Genomic DNA, 16,282 nt, shown 5'->3' with positions numbered 1-16,282 from the left:
CTACTACAAGGACTGGAGTAAGATTTCAAACTAATCCTGCAGAAAAACACTGGGACAAGTGAGACCTGCACAAAACACTTAACTAACAGGGAATCCTGTCAGGACCTGAGGGAAAAGAAAAATCAACTGCGCTATCCAAGACCTTCCTTTGCACCCTAACCGGAGTCCAGGAAGCTCTGTTCTGCTGATGGATTTATGCCGGTACCAGCCTCCCTTGCAGCCAGACCAAAGGAATTTACTCCACTCAGCAATTCGAAATACAAGTAAAACGAGCAGCTTTATTTTTGCACAAGCGATCGCTAGTTTAGCCACGCAGTTCTACCAGCGGAACAGCACAGCTTGCCCTGAAAACAGAACGGAAAGGACCAAGCAACAGGACGGCAGGATTGCATGAGGCGCGGAGCGCCGGGAACGCGCCGGGGGGAAGCCGTGCGGGAGGGAACCGCGCGGGAAACGCGAGGGGAACGCTCTGCCCGGCCCGGGCTCGCGGCTCCGGGGTGCCGCGGGGGGGTGCCGGGCCGTGCCGGGCCGGGCCGGGCAGGGCAGGGCAGGGCAGGGCCCGGCCGCGCACTCGCACCCACCGAGCGCTCCGAGTCCGCGGCGCGGGCGCGGGCGCGGCGCCGCCGCCGGGGCCTGTCCCGCGCGTCACCGCGGCAACCGCGCGCGCCGCCCCCCCCCGCGCATGCGCCGCCGCCGAGCGCGCGTGCGCCCGCCGAGAGGCCCCGTCCCCCCCCCCAGCCGCACGTCGCCCCCTGGCGGCCCGACCCCTCCGGCGCCGCGCGGCTCTTCAATGAATGGGGGCGAGGGGCGGAGAGGCAACCGCCAATGGCGTGCGGGGGCGCGGCGCGCCGCCCCCGAGGCACGGTGGGAGTTGTAGTTCTCTCCGGCGGCCGAGCGGCGCTAGCCGGCGGCGGCCGCGACTACAACCCCCAGGCGGCCGCGCGCGGGCGCGCGCCCCGCCCCCCCCGCGGCACCTCGGCGCAGCGCTGCCGCGGCCGCAGTCGCGCCGCAGAGGTGACCCCGAGCAGCGAGCGGACCCGCAGCTCCCGCAGACATGGTCGGTACCGGGCCCGCGGCGGTACCGCTCCCCTCGGCTTCCTTCGGCTCGGGGCAGGGAACTGCGACAGGCGGAGGTGACCCCGAAGTGGCGTCGCCGTCCCCGCCTGGCCGCGCTGCTCCCGGGAGGGCCCGGGGAGCGAGGGGCAGGGGTGACCTGGAGGTGGTCGTGGCACCCAGAGAAGCCGGGCCTGGCGGCGGCCCAGGGCTCTCCACAGCCCCCGCGGAGCCGCGCCGGGGTGACCTTCCAGGCGGGGACGTGGGGTCGGTGCGGGCCTGGCGGCGGCTCTGCCTCTCCCTGTCCCCAGGGCCCTGCGGGGGAGGGCGGGATGTGCCCCGGTCGGAACGCCGCGCACCTCCCTGGGCTGGCGCTGGCGCTCCGAAGGGGCTGATCGCGCCTTTTCCCGGCGCCGCGCCTGCCGACATTGCCGTCGGGAGACGGCGGCTGTCAGCGCCTTCGTCCGTGAGGCGTGCAGGGTTTCGGTGCGGTTCTGTGTTAGCTCGAGGGAAAGTGCTTGTGCAATGCCTTTATGGGTTCCTGCTTGCTGTCGGAAATCCAGCTGTTTGTTCAGACTCTCTAGATTGTCAAGGAGTCCTTCTAGTTCTGCCCTGAGGTTACAGAGGTGAACTGCAGTGCTTTGCTTTTCTGCAGCGTGTGTACATATAGATAGATATATAAACCCGCACAAAGACCTTGCTTTCCTTTCTAGGCATGCAAACAACTCTGTGCTTTTTTAGACTCGGTACCCTGTTACTCAAACCTTCACTTTCAGTATTTTGCTATAGAAAGAATGCTTGCATGCTCTGAAACGGGGCTTATTTCAGCTATACCCTAAAAAATACCAAAATCTGTAAACTTTATCCTTCTTTTCCACTCTTTCTATTTAAAATGGGGATTTGAAGGGGTGACAGCATGAGAGCAAGCTCTAGTTTGTATTTGAACTCTCAAAGCATTGAGACATGGATGAGCTGACATGGATGGGCTGGTCTTACAAGAACTTTGATGTACAGACTTTTCAGAATATCACTGTTTTTATCTTGCCTTTGCTATTCAGATTATGCATGTGGTGTTGGGCAGAGGCTTTAAATTTCTGAAATAAAATCACCTATCAGTACGGCCACCATTAGCTCAATGAAATGGAAAAAGTTTTACAGGGCACCTGTGTCAAGGTCATTCCTTGAGGAAGGAATGCCTTTGGAATTGCTTTGGTCTTTGAACCACAGCACTGCTGGTGTTCTTCAAGTGCACAGCTGCCTTGCTGAGACTTTCTGCTCCATTTCCAATCGTGTTTATTGTCCCCACATCTCTGCTTTAAAGAAGGGAGAGCAAAGGGAAAGTTCCTTAGGCAAGCTCTAGACTTTGGAAGAGATAGAAGTATATTTTAATGATTAAGTAATTATTGTGAAGCAAGGTGGGACAGCTTAGTTGGCTGGAATAACGTTTAGTATTCAGGAATAATGTTAAGCTGGTGGTATTTTATAGACGAGCTTATCAGCAATAATCTTTATAGAGATCTCTCATAACTGCAATTAGCAATGCAAAGTCTATCACTTGTGTAGTCAGGATGGTCCTGTCACAACACTTGATAGGTTGTGAGTTATCTTTTACTTACCTTTGTAACCTCCTGAATCAGTTTTGCAGTGCAGTGCTGTTTGCAGGTATGGCACTAATGTTTGAGGTCTGCTGATATCAGCTGTAATCACAGAAATGACTGAGGCACTGAGTTCTTAAACCAAAGTGTGTGGCGAGGGCGTTAAGACCTCAAATTCCTCACTTGATATTGGAGGCTTTGCTTTTATTTGTGGTAGTTTAGGAGGGGGAGAGATCCTACATTTGCTGGATTCGATGAAGAGGGGTATGTGGGGATGCAATGGTCACTTGCTGGAGCTTTTTTCCCTCATCCTTTTTATCATTACTTTTGCTACTCTTTTATTTTCCTAAAGCTTTTTAACTATGCATCAGTTGAATGTGGAGTGGGGAAGGCTTTGGAACAAAATAGCTGGTTGTTGCTTAATTTTTCCTCTAGTTCCTGTATACCTGAGAGTGAGTAAAGGTCACCCCTGCAGTTACCACAGCATGAAAGTCCTGCAGGAGCCAAGTCACGGGTTAAACTGTCTGGACATGAATGTCTGGAACCTACAACTTCTGTTGGGGAGCTTCTCATCTCTCTAAAAGTAGCCTCAGACACTCAGTGAGGCCAATTTTAATATGAGATGTAAGGTTTTTTTTGTTGAGAGTTAGCCACATTTTGTAAGCAGCAGAACATTTTTGGTTTGTTATTCCAGCTTCTGGGTTTAAGAGAGAGCACGGAAGTTTGTTTGATGCTAAATCCACACAATTGGTGCAGGGGTAAAAGGGTCTGGGGAATGCACTGAATCCAGTGTACTGAAGGCTTGGAAAGGAATGACAAGTAGGCAGCACTCCTCACCTTATTTTAGCTTGTGTGTTTTCCTCCTCCAGCCCCAAATGGGGGACAACAGGAAGGATGGTAGTAAGCAAACATAATTATGTTGAGAAGGAGGAGCTGAATCATGACTGAAGTTTTGATGTTTTTTTTTTAGAGACTAAATGCTAAGTTTTTCTCAGTAAAAAAATAATAAATAGTCATATTTCTTACCTTTTTATCTCCTACTCCTTCCCTCTCCTGTTATTATGCTGAATACTCACCATAGTGCTAGTGGATAAGTTGGAATTTTTAATGTTTTAATCAGAATAGCTTATAAAGCTCATAGACTTTTGTGACACTACTTTAGAAGAAAGAGCCTTAAAATCTTTCTTCTATTCACTGGAAATTCCAAAATCAATTCACAACTGATTTCAGATACCCTATAAATATAAAGAAAACATGTTTTGCTGCTACCTGTGTGAGTTCTGGAATAGCTTAGCACGGGATCACTTTTTATGTGATGGGGATTTTGCCAGGCCAAGCTTTTGCAGCAGTGTAACTTTTCAGTACTTATTTTACTAACTAATGTGGTTAGCTGCCTTAAAAGAGCAGCCATTGTTCCATTTATATAAATAAAATGTAGATTTTTCTTAGAAACATGCTGAAAAGTTGGCTTGAAAATTTGATACGCATCTAAATCCATGCTGCACATCATCATTCAGATGTTCGGGTACATTTCCCTGCTCAAGAATAGAGTACCAGAACTAATTTTGAGATTTAAACCCCCAAGAATTGATTGTCTTGCTCTCCTTCCCCTCACAGTGGAGTTTGGATGAAGTTAGAGGGGTGTGACTCGTAGGAGGATGAGTTCAAAAGAGAAAAATGCACTTCAACCATGTAACGGGCAATTGGGTAACGAGATATTTGAGGAATCATTCCCATAATGAAGGTCAGATCTAAATCTGCGAATTCAGTAGTTTATCTTCATCATTTATGCTCTGCTTTTATCTAGTATGTGATAAAATGGGGTAGGTAGCCTAATTTTTAAAATCATCTAACACTAGTGTGATGCAGCTGTGCTTGTCTGGTCAATTCTGCAGAGAGAATACACTGGAAGCCCCACAAGGTTTTCCTATAAATATCAGTGACAGGAATACTGGTTGGAAAGGATCTGTAGAGGTCACAGAGTCTGCCCTCTTTCTTGCTCCATGTCTGGAAGTTGTCTAATCCAGCCTGACAGGCAGACTTTTGGCACTGATAGATCATGTCATAGGTGTTGTGGTCTGGGCCTTGGAAACTGCCTGGGGTGAAGGTTATACAGACCCTGTGGGTACCCTCTTCTGCTGCAGCAGTACCCCATAATCAAGAGTTTTTCTCTTAATTTGTAGCTGTTGCATCCTGTTCTGCTACTGCTGAGAGGTGTTGGGGGCAGTGTTATTTTATTCTGTGAAGATGTGGTGGTCTGCTGTTAGATCCCCCTTATCCTCTGCCTTTCCAGACTATGTCCAGCGCCCTCAGCCTCATCTTACAGACCACAGAACCATACAGAACTCAGGTTTCCAGAACTGGACTCAGTATTCCATCTGCAATATCACCAGCACTGAGTGCAAGGCGTGACTTTGCTCTGCAGCTTTTCATAATGTAGCCCAATTAAATCACTTCTTTCACATTCAGTTATGCCTAGACTGTATCTCAAATGATCATCTTTTAATTTTCTGAAGAAGTGGGCTTGACATTCCAGCAGGCTGGTCAGTCTGCTTGTTCCTGTCCTAGCACATTTGCCAGCCCTATTGCCCCTAAAGAAAAAGGGAAATACAAACACCAGGTTTACGAAATACTGGGTTATTAATGTCCTTTGCCACGTGGACCATTTTCATAGAATCATAGAATGCTTTGGGTTTGAACAAACTTTTAAAGGTCAGTGGTCCACCTCCCTGCATTTGGCAGGGACATCTTTAACAAGACCAGGTTTTTCAGAGACCTGTCCAGTTTGACCTTGAATGTTTCCAGGGGTGGGGCAACCACCACTTATCTGAACAATCTGTGCCAGTGTTTCACCATCTTTATTGTAAAGTATTTATTTCTTATCTTGGTCTGTCCTCTTTTAATTTTAAAACTATTGCCCCTTTGTCATTTCATAACAGGCCCTACAAAAAGTTTGTCCTACTCTTTTTCCTAAGTCCCCTTTGAGCATTGAAAAGCCACCCTGGTACCTTTTCTTCTGCAGGCTGACCAACCCAAACTCTCGCAGCCTTTAATTTTCAATATTAAATAACATCTGGATTTCTTCCAGTCCCCATTCTGCTTAACAAAGTGTCATTTTGCTACAGGGCAAGCCCTTATTCCCCTCTTATTTGCAATATAGTAGCATTTTGGCAGTCTTCTCCCAGTCTTTTGGAGTTTTGGGTCAGTTTGACAAAAGACAGTTGTATTATGGATAGTAGTGTCTGTATTTGTTCATAATGTAGCTTTTGTCTGTGGATTAGTTAAATTTGCTGCCTAACAGTTCAGTGAGGCAGTAGGTTTAAGTCCACTAGATTCTTTGGTTTCTGGCATTCAATAAGTCTTTGCTTGCAAATAAGCTTTTGAAGTGCTGAATGGGAACAGCCCTTGAAATTGAAAGAATCTGAAAACCAGTCAAGTGTCACAGCTCCTGAAACTTCTGTAGTAAATTTCAAGTATGAATGGGTGGGGTGTATGTTGTATTGTCTTATGTTAACAAGGCAGTGTTAAAGGGAATGCAAAACTTTTCAAATACATCGTAATTCCGGGCATTTTGCAAGTTTTCCAGGAGCAATTCTTAAGGATCTTTTTTGCAATTGTGATATGTTTGTGTAAAACCAACAGGGAAATTGCTGGTGCTTCTAGCAGAACCAGAAGTGTGATCCCAGGGGCTGGGGCTGATCTGCCTTTAGGCACATGCTTTCATCCAGGTTAAATAATCATAACGTTCTTGCTGCAGTAACTTATCTTTTAACTGATGTGAGGCTGAGGTGTGGAACTGTGGGTAAGGCTGTGTCATTTCCTTGCAGGGTGAACCTGTCAGAGTGCTGGTGACTGGAGCAGCTGGGCAGATTGCTTACTCCCTCCTCTACAGCATTGCCAAGGGCGATGTCTTCGGCAAAGACCAGGTAACTCTCACACAGAATTCGCAGATTGACCAGGTTGGAAGAGACCTTCAAGATCATCAAGTCCAACCCAGCCCAAACACCTCAACTAAACCCTGGCACCTAGTGCCACATGCAGGCTTTTTTTAAACACATCCAGAGATGGTGGCTCCACCACCTCCCCAGGCATCCATTCCAGAACTTTATCACTCTTTCCATAAAAAACTTTTTCCTAATATCCAACCTGTATTTCCCTTGGTGCAGCTTGAGTCTGTGTCCTCTGGTTCTGTCAGTGCTGCCTGGTGAAAGAGACCAACCCCACCTGACCACAACCACCTTTCAGGGAGTTGTAGAGAGTGATAAGCTCACCCCTGAGCCTCCTTTTCTCCAGGCTGAGCACCCCCAGCTCCCTCAGTCATTCCTCACAGGGTTTGTGTTCCCAGCCCCTCTCCAGCCTCGTTGCCTCCTCTGGACGCGCTCAAGCGTCTCAATGTCCTTCCCAAGCTGAGGGGCCAGAACTGGACACAGCACTCGAGGTACGGCCTCACCAGTGCCAAGTACAGGGGAAGGATGACCTCCCTGCTCCTGCTGGCACGGGAATGAATGAATGTCAGAACTGCAGTGCCTGAGACTGGTTTCCTCACAGACACTCGGAATGGTTTACCAATGTGCAAGTAATTTCTTCTTTAAGTGGGGAAAATGGGAGTTCTGCTCTGTTATGCAAGCTGTCAGTTGTTGGTTGTGCTGAAGTTGTTTTCTGCAAATGGGTTTTAAATCTTGCACGAGGTAACAGCTGAGTACAAGACAAATTCATTTTCAAAATACATTGTGCCCAGCTTGCACTAAACCTTTTCTTTCTCTCCAGCCTCTTATTCTTGTGCTGCTGGACATCACTCCTATGATGACGGTACTGGAAGGTGTGGTGATGGAGCTGCAGGACTGTGCTCTGCCGCTGCTCAGAGGTGGCCAAAACAATTTTTTCTTATACCTACAAGATGCTGCAGTACAGTTCTTGCATTTATGAGTCCCTGTAGCTGGCAGGAAGTTAGGCAGAAGAAAATCTTAGATGATCCTTCCTTGGTTTTGTATTTTGTGGAGTATAATCAATTTAACTTAGCCTGTAAGCTAGGAAGAATGACATCAAATAGGTTTTGTGAACAGAATTGGCAATGCAGATACCTGGGTTTATATCATCTAATCCTGGGCTTTCAGCCTGGACAAGGAATTGTCAGATACTCATGCATATATGCAATGTATTCTGGCCCAGCCAGGAAATATATATATCATTGCTATATTATGTATATGATATTTATTTCAAAATTTAAAAAAAACCCTAATGTAATCTTAAAAATATCTTGTGTATAAAAATATAAGATAAAAGTCCTCAAGCCATGAAAACAAGCTGAGTTCTAATAGTTTAAACAAGCAGAAGAAAGGGAGCAAGTAGGAGTTAGTGTAATTGCTATAACATGTGACAAAAAAAGCATGTAGGTAACAGCTCTTGTACAAATCAAACCTTCTCTGCTTTGAATTGGTAAGGGGGCAGCAAAACTTCACTTGTGTTGGTCCTTTCCACTGAAATTTTATTGTAAAAGTAAAGAAAAGCATATGTATTATATACACATTTTTAGAGGCAAATGAAATGTATCTTTTTACACAGATTTCTCCTGTGTTTTCCACTTTAGATAAATATTTGTATATAAAACCAATTTACTGGGATGTATTTAATCTGTGGAGGTAGGGCCAAATGACTGTTACTTGTATTTTTGGAAGAGGAAGGTGGTGGTCTTATCAGATTAGATTATATACTGTTTATGCACAAAAGAATATTCCTGTTAGCACTATGCCATCTTGCTGAATTATTTTCCCCCTTTCCTTCTTTTTTAGAGGTCATTCCAACAGACAAGGAGGAAGTTGCATTCAAAGACCTCGACATAGCAATTCTGGTTGGCTCCATGCCAAGGAGAGAGGGCATGGAGAGGAAGGATTTACTCAAAGCAAATGTGAAAATTTTCAAGTCTCAGGGTGCAGCCTTGGACAAGTATGCCAAAAAGACTGTCAAGGTGAATGTAGGAACTGAATTTAAAACATTAATTCTTTGCTATGTAAAGATCTGGATACGTTGTAGAAGAGTATTGCTCAAGCAAGAGCCTGCTCAGTGTGGGCATTCCTTTCCTTATGCCCTGGAAAATAGACCACAGTCAAGGGTAGATAAGAAACAGAATGTTAAATAGGTGGATGATTTAGTCATTAATTTGTTTGGTGAAAAAGGTGAGTCTTACATTGTATTGCTGTATTCCACACATACTCTGAACTGGTTACCTCCAATTTTTAAAGCAACCCCATAAAACTGTATTTAAAAAAAAAAGGCAATCTTTTGCATGTTATCACTCTTCTCTAGGAGAACTGAATTAACTAAATGCAGCTCCCTCCTTCATATCCATCTGTGTCCTTTAATATAATGACCCTTAACTTCAGTATCAATATGGAATTACAGTTGCACAAAAATCAGCTTTATTTAGGTTGTTTGCATCTCACTTGGAGCATTAGAAGATTTTAATTGTTCTTTCTCAGAATCCTTCAGCACAGTTAATGGGATCATGTGGCTGCTCTCCCACTGCTCTTAATCTCAGACCCAGACTCTGACTGTGCTTTGTAACTGACTTTTTAATGTCTGCTGATGAACTTCCTACGGCTTCTAAAGATGTGTTTGCTTCTTTATCCAGTTGGAATAAAAACTATCAATATGACTATTGTGGAGCAGTGGAAAATTTACTGAACTCACTTTCAAAAGGGGAAGTACAAAGGGAGGTTTGCAGATCAGCTTGTGTGATTTAGGGTATGTGGAGTTTGACATAAGTCATTCGAGGCACAAATGAAGGATGAATAAAAATCAGTTTTGCATAGTAATAAATTGATCTAAGTTGAGGCAGTGTTTTACTTCTAACTGCCTATGAACATTGAGATAAGTAACTGTTCTGGCTTTCTTAATTTTAAAGCAATTATATAAAGCAGTGGCAGCGAGTCCAGAAAGCATTTAAAAGTGGTTGGTTACAAGCGTGCTCGGTCTGTCTCCCTATATCTGGTAGCATGAGGTTTGAAGCCAGGCTGTAGATCAGTGTACAAATCTCCCTAGAAGTCTTGTTCCTTTTCACATTGGATGTCAAGTTAAAGAACATGCCTACCTGGAAAATATTTTTATGTGCAGTTATAGAAGATTGGGTGACTACGAATGGCACAATTAAAAAACAGTCTTGTTGAAGACAACCAAGAGATTAGAAAACTTAACTTTTAGATAGCTTCTTTGAAGGCCAAGCAGTGTATTTCACTGAAGGGAGGTGTTTTGCAGAAATACCTACTTCATCTGTCATTTTTATGTTCTTAGGTTGTGGTTGTTGGGAATCCAGCGAATACCAACTGCCTGATTGCATCAAAGTCAGCTCCATCCATACCAAAGGAAAATTTCAGCTGCTTAACTCGTTTGGATCACAACAGAGCCAAATCTCAGGTAAAAAAGAGCCTATTGTGTTATCTCTGCTCAATACAGACAGAACAATGCTTTCAGAGAAGCCTGTAAGTTGAGAAGCTGAAGTCAATGCAATGAACATTTTAAATTTCCAATTAGATTGCTCTGAAACTTGGTGTGACTGCTAATGATGTGAAGAATGTCATCATCTGGGGCAACCACTCCTCCACTCAATATCCTGATGTTAACCATGCGAAGGTAAATGTGAAAGGAAAGGAAGTTGGAGTCTATGAAGCTATCAAAGATGACAGCTGGCTGAAGGGAGACTTTATCCTGGTAAGAAAACTTTTTTTAATGGTTATTTTGTGCTTGTGCTTTCTCCAAACCTCATCTGAAATTGTAAAAAAATGTAACTGATGTAGTGAAGCAGTTCTTTTCTCTCACTAGAATAAGCCATCTTCAGATATCATATTGCTATCAGTTATTTGCCCTTGGAAAATTCAAGGCTGGAAAGTCTATGTAACTTCGTTAGAAAAATCCAACTGGAATGCTAAAATGATTCAGCAAGGAGTTTTGATCACAGCTTATGTGAAACTTGTGTGACGCAGGGACACCACTGGCATTTCACTATGGTGACTTTTTGGGGCAGTTTTGTAGATGAAGTGGGATGATTCATTTGATGCTCCCCACCCACCAGAAAAGGCCAGCAACTCTTTCCCTGCTCATGCATGTGCACAGACACACACACACAATTTCTAATCCTAAATATGTGGCGTTATCAGCACCATTTCTGAAAAGGAGTCTGAAAAATCTAGGAACTAAAGCCCTAGATGAATAAAGCTTTACCAAAACCATTAAATTTAAAAACTATTAACTTGAGTATGGTGAGGTAGGTTCGGCTATCTTCAGGAATTAAATCAATTGTATGCATTAAGTATTGTAGGATTGAGACCAGCAAGTGTTTCTCATTGGTATTCAGCAGAAGACCTTAAATGACAGTGCGTTTTTTGAGACAGCTGCTACTGTTGACATGCACGAAGTCTCCTGGTGGGAAAATCTTGAGACATCTGGTTGGAATGAGAGTAGCCAGCTAGCTGTACAGTTGAGGAATGAGCCTCTGAAACAGTGTTGCAATTGTGTTGGCAAAACTCTTTTAGATTGTATACTATGTTTGTTTAGTGAAAGAACTGTATCTTCACTGAGAAAATAAAATAATTACATACAACATAAAATAATTACATACAACAATTGCAATTGTGTTGGCAAAACTCTTTTAGATTGTATACTATTGTATACTATGTTTGTTTAGTGAAAGAACTGTATCTTCACTGATAAAATAAAATAATTACATACAAGGGTCTTTCTTGATGGCGTTTACTAACAGCATGTAGACCAAGCCATGGTTTTGCTGCTTTACAATTTAGTTATGGTTGGGTTATTTCTTAATTGCAGACTGTTCAGCAACGTGGAGCAGCTGTTATTAAGGCCAGGAAGCTGTCCAGTGCCATGTCAGCTGCCAAAGCTATCTGTGATCATGTGAGGGACATCTGGTTTGGCACTCCAGCGGTAAGATGTGGCTATTAAAGTGCTTGTTTGCCTAATGCTTTCATTTTGTGCCCACCTCACTGACCTCAGGTGTCTGTGTGTTCAGAGGAAAGACTCTGTCTTCTTCTGGAGTAAGTTGTGTCATAGAAGATAAAGGATATTGAAAGTCTTGAAAATTTTGCCTGCTTCTAGCAGTGAAAAATGTCTTTATCTCTGACTTTTCTGGTTTCAGGGAGAGTTTGTTTCGATGGGAGTAATTTCTGATGGCAATTCTTACGGTGTTCCTGAAGACCTGCTGTATTCATTCCCTGTTGTGATCAAGGTAACTAAGCTGTATTTAAATCCATATATCTTCTGCAAGACCTATTAAACTGTCATGTGAGCTTGTTAGCAGCAGTATGGGACTGCAGTTGCTGGGATGTGGGGGTTTAGCAGTCTCTCTTTCACAGAGAGGACTCTTATTAACCAAGTTTAATTTTCTTGATTGTCAGCTAAGTGCTGGTAGACAAGTACAATCTGACTTGACTAGCTTGTGCTGGTTGCATTCTTTATCTGAAATAAAATTAACTTCTGCCTGATGTGGTTCTTAGGGCCATAATTTGTGTTCTTATGCCACAAAGTTTCTTTCATGCAGACTGAATTAAGCCTGTTCTTACATTCTTATTTGTTTGTTTTCAATCAGGACAAGACCTGGAAGTTTGTTGAGGGTCTTCCTATTAATGATTTTTCTCGTGAGAAGATGGATCTTACTGCTAAGGAGTTAACTGAAGAGAAGGAGACTGCTGTGGAATTCCTCTCCAGTGCATGACTAGGTCAGGAAGAAATACAAAATCATTTCAGAGTGGAAGAATTGAAAAGCCGTCTGTAGGTCTGCTACCAAACACCAATACTGTATCCAAGTCAGCTGTCTGTGGCCATTGTGCATTTTAATGTTCATATGCTTACTGGTACTGTCGTGCCTCTTGAGTTATTAGCAAAATATTATTAAAGAAGTAAAACTAGTTTGTTGACCAAAGTTTTTGTCCATTCAATACTAGTTGCTTTCTGTGTATGGTATAGGATAATTGTTTGCCTTGGCTACTAACGCACAATCTGAGTTTTGATTAGAATTTGGCAGCACTGGAACACGTCCTAGTCCGTGATCACTTCAGCAGCCTCTGTCTCAACTGAAAATGAAATTAGAATGCCAGTAATTCTCCTTGAACTGATAGTTCAGTGACCCAAGTCCATCACTGGACAGACTTCAAGTAAATACGTTTCACTCTGGTTATGCTAACAATGTTTGTCAGTAGAAATATTAAAAGTTGTTCAATCAGATACTGGCTAAGAGTAGTCTGTTGGACTTTATTTGCATGTTTTAGTTATGTAACTAACAGTTTGATAGTACAAGATAAAAAAACCTTGAAAGCCTATTTTAGGAAACTGAGGGAAACTGGTTTAAGCTTTAAGCATTACTAGCTTTCGTAATGATTAACATTTCCCTTTGCCTGAGTTGGTGTCTGTCCTGTTCTAATAGCAGTTTCTGCCTTGTACTAAAGTAAATCTTGGTCTATCATATCTGGAGTCATCTCATTTTTCTTTTTTGGTTTGTTTTCATTTAATGAGGATTTGAAAAACAGAACTTCTTTGACAAGAAAAGGAAAGGTTAAACTGAATTATAAGCAAATTGAATGGTTTCTTTGAGGATTTAGCAGCCAGAATATAAAATAAATCAGCAAACATCAGTAAGCTTATCCATAAAAATAAGTCTGCTGTCAGAATATTACTGTACCTTTTAAGTACAGTGACAATGATGCAGCAGAGACTTATATGTAGAGGTGAAAGGGGAGAGAAGCATTTCAGGAAATGGGAATGTGCTGCAGCACAGGGCACAGTGAGTGAACACCATGAATGCTTATGAAGCAGCTGTTGCAAGCATTTATGCATTTCTGCAGTCTTAAAAATAAACAGGAAGTATACACAGTTGTATTTTTTCACTGTTTTTTTTCATTCCTCTGAGCCCCTTAGAGTTTAGTTTTGAGGAGAAAATTTAATGTACCTGTCTTTTCATGACAGTTTGGGCACTTTGCAGAAATTAGGGAGGGAAGAAAAGCTGCCAATGTATTGACTGCCTTCTGGTAGTTCCATGGAAAGTCAGTAAAATCTCATTTCAGCATGAGCTCAGGGCTCAAAGGAATTCATTGCAGTAATTTCCATGCTACAATTTATTTTAAATTAAGATGTTTTTGTAGTGAATGTCACAGGAGGTGGCTCCAGTGCACACTGTTACTTGGTGTAAAAAGACTTATAAGTCTTTTTACACCAAGTAACAGTGTGCACTGGAGCCACCTCCTGTAAAGGAAAAAGTGCACATCTATGCCTGATAAATATAAATAAGGGATAATAAATGCTGCTGCTGTGCTTTGTGTCATACCTACTGTAGCATCACCACATAAGGAATTAGCTTTAAGAAAGAAAATCTGTAAGATCTAGCTCTTCAGGGCTTTTTGATGTCGATTTTAAAGCAGCCTTCTGTCGGAGAAAACTAATTTCTTGTAAAGTAATGCTTCTAACAATGTATCAGAACACTTCCATTGTAAGCTCTGCACTTGATAGAGTATCTCTCTCTCCTGATACACTGAACTCCAGTTAACAGTTGCACTGACATTTACCTCCTCTTGCTGAGTTTAAGCACTGTTTGTGTTCCCTCCGCACTTCCATGAACCAGTTGAACAGGGAATCTCTCACCTGCTCATTGTCCAAATGCTTTGCTATCCTGCTACTTACAAGCTACCACATGGTGAATATTCTTTGTATTGGAAGTTACTTTCCAGTTACTGATGAGGTATTTCCAGGACATAAAGTCTTGCTGTGCAGGAGAGGCTTTCACATCCATTCTTTACTTCTCCAGGTACATTGATTACTTCTCCAAGAGAACAAAAGCTAGGACTTCAAGCAGCAACTCCTGAGAGATTACATACAAGCATTCTTTGAGAAACAAATCCTAGGGGAAATTAGGGCTGGAATTGTCAGATCCACTTCTGGAAGGTTTCTAGATGGAGCAGCTGAGAACATTAGGGCTCCTGACTGAGTCTGTGTGTCAGCAGAAAGGCTCCCAGGAAAGGCTGGGAATTGTTCAGCCTGGCTGGCATGCCTTGTTGTGGAACACCAAATCCCTGCATCCCAAATCCTCCCTTCGTGCTCCTGAAACTGCACAAGGCAGGCTGCTAATCTGATCTCTTTGTGCTTTCTTGACAGCTTTCCATTCCCAGCAAGAATTCTTTTGAGAGGGAAAAGAAATAAAGCTTTTCCCCAAATGAACAAAAAACTGATTCCGAGTTTGTCTTGCATCATCATTCTTCTCCCAGTACAGCTGTTCCTGCTATTTCTTACAGTAACTCAGGTGAAGCTGGAAACCCCAGATCTAACAAATGAATCTAAATCAACATTATACTGCTACTCACCACAGAGCTTCACCCCTGGGCAGAGTTATAAGGCATCACATCATATCCAATCAATAAGTTTGAATCTCACTTTCCTCAAGGGAAGGTGGGAGAACTCTGGCAAGTGCTTTCAGAGCACTGAATTTACAAACCTGAGGAAAGATGTCCTGAATGAACTTATTAGAATGATTTCCTGTTTTTCTTCCTCCCCTCCCTCATTTCCTGTAGTTTAGGGTCTTTTTACATCTATAGACACATTTTGAATTCCAAGTATTCCAAGAATTATATATTTAGAATGCCAAGAATTCCAACTCCTAGAGGATAGCTATACCTCAGTAGTAATAAAAGAGGAAGTTATGTAACTGTAACTATTTGCAGCTTAAATAGCAGATATTTTAAGTACCACATTTTATTTTAAAAAAACCCATTCCAACAGCTCTTCAAGTGGCAGCTTTGCGTAGCAGTGTGATAAATGCTGCTGAATTAGAACAGAGGCTGAGCAGTCAGCTGCTTAAAATATAACTCTGTAACTGCAGGTAAATAGAGAAGTGAACAGATAGAGATGCAGTCTTCAGCTTAGCCAGAAATAAGCCCATTGTTTTGATTTTATAGAATCTTTAATTAATTTATAGCTAAAAACTTAATTGCACAGATGCTTTCTTTTTTCAAGTCTGCTAACCATAATCATCAATGCCAAGACCACCTCAACTCCTAAATAAATTATAAAATAAATAAGTACAAATAAAAGTACTTTTACAGTGCAAGTTTTCTTGGAGCCTCCAGATGGAGCTAGTAGAGAGGGAGTCAGACTGGGAAAACATTTTTTCTCCTCAACCTGGAAGCCTGGAGAATAAATACCTGTCTATGAGAAAGCAAACAAATCTCATTCTGCAAGGGACTGGGGGCCCAGGAAACTCTTGGACAGGAGAGGGAAGGTTTTGACAAAATACCCGCATTATCACCTGTGTGGACGCCTGTCTCCATGCCACTGAGATATCTACATGAAAGGTGGCTTCTCCAGGACAAGGATGCATGTGGATGCACTTGGCACTACCCTTGCTTGAAAGATGCCCCTCTCTTCCACTTCCCAGGAAAAACAGCACTTGAAATCAAGTGATAAATTCAGGAAACAAGTTCTGCTGTTGGCTCTGCAGGAGCCCACAGCAGCCAGATTACCTGTCTTTGCCCCTCAACTTCTTGTAGCAGATATTTGCAAGAGAAGTTGAAAGCCTTGGCTGGAGGATGCTGTTCGAGGTGTGGTCACTTTCCTTTGCAAGTGCTTTGGAGAAGGTGGGACGG

General features: G+C 43.1%; 2 protein-coding genes across 4 annotated transcripts in view; one reads left to right on the top strand and one right to left on the bottom strand.

Moving 5' to 3' along the window:
- WDPCP (WD repeat containing planar cell polarity effector) overlaps positions 1-687 on the bottom strand; it is a 148,748-nt gene extending 148,061 nt beyond the window's left edge. For all 3 annotated transcript variants that reach the window (XM_068186405.1, XM_068186412.1, XM_068186415.1), the window contains exon 1: positions 582-687. The gene's annotated coding sequence lies outside the window, so the exon portion shown is untranslated. The remainder of the gene's footprint in view (positions 1-581) is intronic.
- Positions 688-914: 227 nt separating this feature from the next.
- On the top strand, positions 915-12,878 carry MDH1 (malate dehydrogenase 1). The gene is made up of 9 exons (XM_068186401.1): positions 915-1,057; positions 6,476-6,574; positions 7,416-7,512; positions 8,438-8,613; positions 9,936-10,058; positions 10,176-10,352; positions 11,469-11,582; positions 11,794-11,883; positions 12,244-12,878. Exons 1-9 carry the CDS (start codon positions 1,055-1,057, stop codon positions 12,367-12,369), a joined length of 1,005 nt encoding a protein of 334 aa, XP_068042502.1. The 5' UTR covers positions 915-1,054; the 3' UTR covers positions 12,370-12,878.
- Positions 12,879-16,282: the final 3,404 nt, after the last annotated feature.

The sequence above is a fragment of the Anomalospiza imberbis genome, chromosome 3 (genome assembly GCF_031753505.1).
Source record: "Anomalospiza imberbis isolate Cuckoo-Finch-1a 21T00152 chromosome 3, ASM3175350v1, whole genome shotgun sequence".
Classification (NCBI taxonomy): Eukaryota; Metazoa; Chordata; class Aves; order Passeriformes; family Viduidae; genus Anomalospiza; species Anomalospiza imberbis.
The sequence above is the reverse complement of the archived record's forward strand: the minus strand, read 5'-3'. Positions and strand labels throughout refer to the sequence as shown.